Here is a 9,019-nt window from a genome sequence, read left to right on the forward strand (position 1 = left end):
CCCTCCTTCCGGTCTGGCCGCTTCTCTCTCATCCAGGTCTCTCTCCTCTGGGTCCTTCTCCCTCCCTCCTGGTCTTCAGCCCTCCCCCTCTGTGTCTGGTCCTGTCTGCCTGCCCCTCCCCACCATCTCTGTCCTATCTGCCTCCTTCCCTGGACCCCAGCTCTCGCCCCTGGTCCCCACTGCTCCAGGCCCTCTGCTGCCGCCTCTGCGGGGCCTCCGTCCTGCCGTGCCCCCCTCCTGGACGTCTGGCTGTGCTGGGCAGACCCAGGTGGCGCTTTTCCCTGGGAGCTGCTGTCCAGTTGCTGCCAGGGAAGGGGCAGCTGGCTGGCCCGGGCGGGAGGGAGGTGCCCTCCTGGGGAGTCCCCCCAGCTCTGGCTGGCCCCTCCAGGCTGGGAGAGCACAGGGGGCACAGACTTTGGTCTGAACCATCTGTCCACGCCCTGAGACAGGAGGCAGGAACTCGGGAGGGAGAGGCGCCTGTGCAGATAGCGGGCCCTTCCCTCCAGAAGCCACTGGCCCCCATGTTTCCTCTGCCCCAACTAGAGACCCGGGGAGTCTCACCTGCTGTGTGCCCTCAGGCAAGCCCTTGGCCTCTCTGGGCCTCAGCTTCCCTCCTGGACACGACCAGGGTGGCGATAGCAGTGACCGCAGTGGGAGTCGCCGAGGGCTCTCACTCAATGTGACGTGGGCTCAGTGGGTCTGGCGGCCCGGGCCCTGCTTTTCTCACCAGGCTCAGGCGGTTCTGGTCCTGCACGTGGAGGGTCCGGGCCCAGCCCATCTTGGCTGCTTCTCCGGCTCCATGAGCTCGGGCGTTAATAAGTCCCGCTCCAGGAATATGCGCTTCGCTCCCCTACCCCCCCCAGCACCCAGGGCAGCACGGGGCCTTGCTGGCACTGAGGCCACTCCATTTAAATGTCGCATTAGAGACACAGATGGGGGGATGGGACCCCATCTGTGAACCCCAGGAAAGGAAGCGAGACAATGGAGCCAATTGAGGCTTCCAATCTAGATAATCAATACCAATATTATTGAGAGGGTGATTTATGTGGCCAAGCCACGCCAGGAGGACGGAGCTGTGTTGGGGGCCTGCCCTACCTGTGGGGGAGGGGCAGCCAGTAGTCCCTGGTCAGGGAACCCCGGATGGTCCAGGAAATTGCTCGCTCCATCTCAGGGCCCCACATTCCTCCCCGGTTGGAGCCCAGCCTGGGAGTTTCAGTGAATATCAAGCACGAACAGGATCCTATTCATGCCTGGAATCTGGCATCGCCACGCACACTCCGGACCTCAGATCCTATGCTAGGCTCCGTGGGCGGCACGGGGTGCAGGTGCACCCTGGGGTGCCCTGCCCAGGCGCTCTCGGCCTGACATCTGAAGGGAGTCATTGGGGCACCTGCAAAATGCCCTCCTGCAAGAGGGTCTCCCCGTGGTCTCCGGCTCCGAGGACTTGCCTTTCAAGGGCCTGGGTTGTGGGGCTCCCCATGCTGTACTCACTCTCCTGACCAGATCTGGCATTTCTGCACCTCTCGCTGTGGTTTGAGCCTTGGGTGCTCCTGAGGGCTCCCCACCTTCCAGTATCAGCTTGAAGGTGACCCTCGGGGGACCCCTCCTCCCTCAAGGGCATTTGGAAGTGGAGCTGGGAGGGGTGGGCCTTGACCTTTGGCTCTGTGGGTTTCTCTGCCCTCAGAAAGTGAGGTCACGGCGAAGACCTTTGCTGCCCACCTTTGGTGTTCACGCACTCATTCCCCAGGAAAGGGGCTGGTGTCGGGGAGCAGCGAGGGGTGGGTAGATGGGCTGAGACCACAACTTCTAGGTTAGTCAGCCTGGGTTTGAGTCCTGTCTGGGTTTGAACCTCGTCACTGTGTGACCTTGGGACTCAGTTTTCTGAGCTGTAAAATGGGGCTGGCTTGTGTGGCTCCGCAGGAAGATATGTGGGGAGGGTCCTGGCTTTTGCTGAGCGGGTGATGAGAGGGACAGGGGATGCTCCAGTCCCCATCACCTCATTCTGGCACCTGCGGGAGGGCAGTGTGAGCCGGGAGCAGGGTTCCGGGAGCAGGGTCCCGGGAGCAGGGTCCCAGGAGCAGGGTCCCAGGAGCAGGGTCCCGGGAGCAGGGTTCCGGGAGCAGGGTCCCGGGAGCAGGGTCCCAGGAGCAGGGTCCCAGGAGCAGGGTCCCGGGAGCAGGGTCCCGTGGGCTGGCTGGTGTGGCTGAGGCAGCCGAGTCCCCGCTCTCTGAGTCCGATGCCCAGTGCTCACCCTCCACACACAGCCAAATGCAAGGTGGTCGCTGCTCCCAAAGGCTCTCCTCTCACTTTGAATGCATTCGGGTCAGGGCCGCCTGGCTCGTGGGGGCCGCTCCCACCCCAGGCTCTCCACGCCGTCCATGCTCTCTCCGCTCCATCCTGCGGCTCTTGGACACGCTGTGCGTTCCCATCTGGGAGCCTTTGTGCTGGCTGCCCCCTGGGCGCGAGAACGCTCCTCTCCAGACACCTCATGGCTTCTGTTCCGCTGTCCCCTCGCAGAGAGCGCCTGCCCGGCCCCGCGCGGGAACATTCCTCGTGCGAGCCCTTCCGCTGCCTGCCGTCCTGCTGTCTGTTTAGTTATCGCTCTCCGCCTCTCCTGCTCCAATGCACGCTCCCTCAGGGTAGGGTTTTTGTCTGTTTCACCCACTGCTGTGTCCCCAGGCACAGACCAGCCGTAAACAGGTGCCCAGTCAATGCCCGAGCCAGTGCACGGATGGCTCACGTGTGCTTCCGGGAGTGCTGAGGGCAAGGCTCCCGCAGGGCAAGTGCTCTGCACACAGTAGGTCCTGCCGCACACAGTAGGTCCTGCCGGCCAGTGCACTTCTTACTGTGCAGCATAGCCGGCTTCCCCTTGGGGCTCTCCCAGCTGGGAGGGGCACTGATCCTCAGTCTGAGCTCATGTCCCACGAATTCTGTCCCCAGAGGAGTGGCCACCCACACCTCGCTGACTCCACAGCTGAAACGGCCAATTAGAGCCACGGCGAGGATGAAATATAGCCCCGGATCAATCCTATTGATTCTTCCCCTCTTCCTCCCCGGCGAGCCCACATGGCCTGCCGGCCTCCTCGGGGACTTGGGGAGAAGGAGAGCCATGGGCGCCTCTGGAGAACGGCCATCGCGTGTGATGCTGAAACATCTCCAGAAAGGACCCCTTCTCCCCTGCCCCCGGCCCTCTCCCTTCCTCCCGACCCGGCCCCCCTGCAGCGCGGAGGAAGGGAGCCTGATTCCTGGGCCCTCCCGGTGCCTTTGTGGCAAGGACAGCTCCTCGCTGCAGGGCGACACCTGGAGAGCGGCCAGCAGCTCCGTCAGCATTGGAAGGCAGCGGCCAGCCTGCGGCCGGCCCACGTGCCTCTCCTGGCTCCCGGCTCCCCCGGGGTGCTCAGGGGTCTTGGGGTTTACGCGGAGGCCTGGCAGGTGGAGGTGGGGAGAAACCCGTTCCGGCTCCCCCTCGCTGGTCCTGTTTTCCCGTGTCTCTCTTTGTACGGGTCCCCCTGCTTCTCCCTTCAAACCAAAGTCTTCAGACCACAGATTCCCGCTAGGTAATCACGGTGTGATCAGCCAATCCATCACCCAACCAACCAATGTCCCTCTCTGTTCTGGGCCGTCACAGGCCTGCCGCTGGTCTGCCCCTCTGCCTGCCTCGGACTCTGTCTGTCTCAGACTAGCTCTGGAGTTAATACTCCGCCTGTGTTCAAATCCTGGCCCTACTGTGTGACTCTGGCAAGGAGCTTAACTGCTCGGTGCCTCAGTTTTCTCATTTGTAAAAGGGACATAACAGGGCACCCCTCTTAGGGTTGTGAGGAGCTAGTGAGACATTCCACAGTCACAATCCAAGCACAGTGCCCAGCAGAGGGTAAATGCTTAAGTATTAGCTGCTATTTAAAAAATTACCATTGTTACGCCATCCACTTTGGAGAAACGGGGGTGGCATCGGGGGTGGGGGGAGACAGCATGTGTTAGGAAGGGCTTTCTGGCCAGTTCCTTTTTCTCCCAGTCTTTCCCCTTTTCTGCTTTCCTCTCTGGATGCTGCCGGCCTGGGAGCTCCTGGGCCCAGCCATAGGCAGGTGCTGGGCTCCCTCTCTGTGCAGAACCTGGTGAGATGGGCTCTGTTTCCTTTCAGGGGCCTGGGTCACGGGGTCCCCTATCCCGTACTCACTCCCTGACCAGACCTGGCATTTCTGCCCCTTTCACTGTGGTTTGAGCCTTGGGTGCTCCTGAGGGCTCCCCACCTTCCAGTATCAGCTTGAAGGTGACCCTCGGGGGACCCCTCCTTCCTCAAGGGCATTTGGAAGTGGAGCTGGGAGGGATGGGCCCTGACCTTTGGCTGTGTGGCTTCTCTGCCCCTAGACCTCTGCCCTCAGAAAGTGAGGTCACGGCGAAGACCTTTGCTGCCCACCTTTGGTGTCCACGCACTCATTCCCCAGGAAAGGGACTGGTGTCGGGGAGCAGTGAGGGGTGGGTAGATGGGCTGAGACCACGACTTCTAGGTTAGTCAGCCTGGGTTTGAGTCCTGCCTGGGTTTGAACTTCGTCACTGTGTACCTTGGAACTCAGTTTTCGGACCTGTAAAATGGGGATGATATTAATAGTTCTAACCTCATGGGATGGTTGTGAGGATTAAGTGAGACAATGCATGGTAGGTTGTTAGAACAGCGCCCAGCACATCATAAGCTCTAAATTCATTCTAAATGAATGTAAGTTACTGACACTTTCTAGGAAGGCAGAACGGAACAGGGCCTTGCAGGTCACCTAGTCCTGGCCCAGAGAGGGACAGGGTGTTTCCCTTTGTCACACAGCAAGTCAGAATATGTGATGGTCGCCCCGGGGCTGGGATTGGTGGATGGGAGCTCAGGGACCAGGGAGTGGCGGGAGAGACCCCACCGGTGGGCAGTGGCTGTGGAATCAGAGCCTGGGGCCGAACCTCTGCCCAGCTCTGACCAGCTATGCCTCGGGGCACGTCTCTTCACCTCCCTGAATCTCATGCTCTTCACGTTACTCATTCCTCCCTCTCAAGCGAATTGATGCATTTAGTAAACTTGACTGATTGGTCATTTACTGGGAGCTGGGATGGGCTAGTGCTGGATGGAGATCGCAGCGGTAAATAAGACAGGTCAGGTCCTGCCCACATGGAGCTCACCTTTAGTGAAGACAGACAGACAATAAAAACGGTAGCAAATAAGACAATTGGAGAAGAGCTTTGAGGACAGTGGAGCAGGGGGTGGGGTGCTGGCTGGGGGAGGCTAGTAAGACATTGGACGGCATGGCCAGGAGGCTTCTCTGAGGAGGTGACACTTGCGATAAGTCACTGGGGGAAGCTCTGGGCAAAGCATTCTCCGGTGAGAGGGACCAGCCAGTGCAAAGGCCCGAGGCTCCGGTGTGCGGGACTTGTTCGGTGTGCGGGACTTGTTCGTGTTCGAGAGGCAGCGTGTGTGCAATGGCTGGCTAGCTGGAGGGCTGTGGGGAGGGCAGGAGGTGGGATGGCCCACAGGCACCAGATCACACACCCTTGTGGGTCCCGGTAAAAGGGCTGGATTTTCAGTGCCTCGGAGACTCCCCGGGGGCCTTTCAGCAAGGATCCCGCTGGCAGAGGCATAGAGGGAGACTGGTGAGGGGCAGGAGTGGCAGAGGGAGGAGGCTGTTGAATTGTGAAGACTGGAGGGGCTGCCAGGGTGCTGAGGAGGCCTGACGAGGAGGGGGGTGAGAGAATGTCATCGCCTCCTCCCGTCTGGCCTGGTACAGGCCCGAGAACAGAACTGAGCGGCGAGGAGGGGTCTCGTCCAGCTGCACTTGGGCCTGGGGCTTGGGCTTGGGTCATGGAGGGAGGGGCGTTGACGCTGAAGACCAGGCAGGCTCTGGGGAAAACCTGGCCTGGGTGGGTGGGGTCTCTCTCTTCCCCCCTCTCTCTCTCCTTCTGAGAACTGCTGCTGCTATTACTCCCTAAAGACTTTACATAATTCTGGCCCTGCTCCCTCATTATGTCATGCGCGCCCAGTGGAGTCTACGCCAGTCCATGGCCTGCTGCGGTTGGGGGAGAACAGACTTCTGGCTCCCCTGGCCCGGCGAAAAGGTGCAGTACAGCCCCAGCCCCAGGCCCTTCGGATGCTCCTGAAAAGGCCAGGGCTGCCTTCGGGGGGCTGGGCTGTGGCTGATGAGTGGGGGAGGACTGTGTTCGGAGCTAGTCTCCCTGAGTTGGTGTCCTCCCCTGGAGCCCAGGCCCCAGCAGAAGGAGGCAGACCTGGAGTCGGCCCTCCTCAGTTCCCTCCGCTGTAAAATGGGGACAAAATGCTCAGGCGTGTGGGGATGTGTGACTTCAGATCGGGCAGCAGTGGGAGCTGTCCCCCCTGGGCGCCACTTTGGGTGGCCTGCGCCCCAGCCCTGTGGCCTCATCTCCTTCCTAGTGTCCGTCCCTGCCCCTGTCCTAGAGCCTGCCCCGAGTCTCCGAGAGTCAGGATAGGGTTGAGCCCCCGCCTTGCACAGGAAAGGAAACGGAGGCTCACAGGGAGGGGGTGGAGGTCACGCGGCCCAGGATGGCAACACTGGAAAGGGAATCAGACCCCATAAGTCCCAGCCGGAGGCCTTGTCTGATGTGTGGGGTGCCGGCGACCCCCCGAGGCCGATAAGGAAGTTCAGGCCGGGGGCAGGTGTGGTCCACCTCCGCCCTTTCGCACGCACACCTGGCTTTTCACAATGTGCGTATGTTTTTCTTCTGGGAAAACAGTTTTGTTTTGCGGTTATTAGGACACTTGAACAACAGGTACCGAGTTTCCCCCACCCCGCCCCTGAGGACAGGCGCCGGCCCTTTGCAGTATCGTTCTGGGTAGTCCTCACAGTCACTATTGAAGATCAGGGATGCTTGCCCCCATTTTACAGGCAGGGAAACTGAGGCCCAAGGTCGTGCAATTGGGCCAGCGATTTAGACTCAGGCCTGTGCTCTCCAAAGCTCTCACCTTCCCTGACACACGCTGCCTCCTTCCGAAGCTCCTGGGATCGCAGACCTCCTGATCCCACAGCCCATCCCCAGGAGGGTCTGCGACCCCAGGAGCTGTGAGGGAGGCAGAGAGCCCGGCCCAGGGCTGCTGGCATGTTTGGGCCTGCGTCCCCGGGACCGAGCTTCCAGGGAGAGTTATCGGGCGTTTGAATTGGGGAGCAGCGGGGGCCTGCAACCCCTATCTCTGTGTTGGGGAATGTTCTTGACTCGATGTTTACTAGGGATGGGGGAAGGTGGAGAGAAGAATGTGCCCTCCCCCTTGTTTCTAGAATTACTAAATTCTTGTTAGATCTTTAAATTTTATGTAAATTCTTCTTTTTTTCCGTGGAAAGGTGGGGTATCATATTTTAATTAGTAGTGGTGTCAAAGGAGGGCTAGATTAATTATTGGAAATCCTGCTTTCCAGATGGTTTTAATTTTCATAGCAGGGCACCAGGGTATATATTTTTAATTTTTTTTAATTAAAATCATACCTCGTGTATTTTAGGGCCACTGAGGTCCGCTCTTTGTGGCTCCAAGGATACTGTACTGAGGGCTATGATTTCTGTTATGGAGAAGCAAGTCCCCTGTCAGTGAAATTAAAATTTTGTGGCTGAGGGAGGGGCAGGTGCTGGGAAGCAAAGGGTCAGAGATGGGAGGGTGAGGATGGGAGGGCCACAGGCAGAGAAGGCAAGGAGGGGGCGGCAGGGGATTCAGGACGGAGAGGAGAGAGTGCTCGGAGAGTGTGCGTGGCCTCCCGACGTCACACAGGGCGCTACGGGGAGGAAACGGACTGGCAGAGGGCGGGAGGGGTCTGGACACAGCGGGCCTACCAAGGGGCAGTTCGCCTTTGACCTTCAAGGCGTTCGGGGATCAGCTCTGGAGACCCCCACCCTGAGGAGCATGGGTGGTGTAGGGTGCGGTCTCCTACTCAGGACCAGGGGGCATTGGTCCTGATTGGGACGTCTGGGCCCCTGGGAGTTAGGTGATGACCTTGGTTGAGGAAAGTGGAATTCTGTAGACGGCCTCCCCTCCCCGGGCCTTCCCCACTTCACGTGGCAAAGGTGCGGAGGCAAAAGGGACACTCACATGTTTTCCCTGGAGGAAGGAGCCTCTGCCGTCGTTCAGGGCAGGGTGTGTGCGTGCTGGGCAGTGCGTGTGCAGTGCGTGTGCAGGGCGTGTGCAGTGTGTGTGCAGCGTGTGTGCAGTGTGTGTGCGCAGTGCGTGTGCAGTGTGTGTGCAGCGTGTGTGCAGTGTGTGTGCGCAGTGCGTGTGCAGTGTGTGTGCAGTGTGTGTGCAGTGTGTGTGCAGTGTGTGTGCGTGCTGTGCAGTGCGTGTGCAGGGCATGTGCAGTGTGTGGGCAGTGCGTGCATGTGCATGAGCATGTGTGTGCTGTGAGAACTCACAAGCATTTGTCTGTGCCTTTATCGCAGAGACTGCTACTGCTGATGTGTGGGGTTATTTGTATGGCTCTCTGCCCGCTTTGGGGAAATGGAGCCGAGGGGCTGGGGGAGCTGGGCGATGAGGGGAGAAGACACCTGGTATTTAGCCACAAGGGGCAGAATCCCCACTCGCTGGAGCCATCTGGGTCCCAAGTGGAGTCGAGAGAGGCTGGGGGTGGGGAGCAGGTGGGGACGGCTCCCTCTCCCCGCCTGGAGGGTGCTCGAGTGGGAGGGACGCGGCAGAAGCCCCTCCCAGGCCTGGTTTCAGGGATGGGGGGGTCCAGGACGGGGTCAGGGACCCTCCCGCTGAGTCTTTAGGCCAAGTCTTTGCCCTGGTAAAAAAACGTGTCCCTTTTCTGCTTCTGCCTTTCGAAGCCCAGCTCCTAGTGGAGACAGATACCTTCGGCAGTCAAGTCCGGATCAAGGGCAAGGAGACGGAGTTCTACCTGTGCATGAACCGGAAGGGCAAGCTGGTGGGGAAGGTGAGTGGTGGCCGGGAATTCCGGGCATTGGGGCGGGTCTTCCCTGGTGCCCCAGATGGAGACAGACCCCGGTGAGTGTGGGTGAAACGAACCCCCTACCATCCCTCCTCT

General features: G+C 60.0%; 1 protein-coding gene across 1 annotated transcript in view; it reads left to right on the forward strand.

Annotated features, from left to right (window-relative positions):
• FGF18 (fibroblast growth factor 18) overlaps positions 1–9,019 on the forward strand; it is an 18,893-nt gene that overhangs the window by 2,198 nt on the left and 7,676 nt on the right. The window contains exon 3 of the mRNA XM_006765453.2: positions 8,802–8,908. Coding sequence (XP_006765516.1) covers positions 8,802–8,908 — 107 coding nt within the window. The remainder of the gene's footprint in view (positions 1–8,801; positions 8,909–9,019) is intronic.

Source organism: Myotis davidii, unplaced genomic scaffold, assembly GCF_000327345.1.
Source record: "Myotis davidii unplaced genomic scaffold, ASM32734v1 scaffold399, whole genome shotgun sequence".
Classification (NCBI taxonomy): Eukaryota; Metazoa; Chordata; class Mammalia; order Chiroptera; family Vespertilionidae; genus Myotis; species Myotis davidii.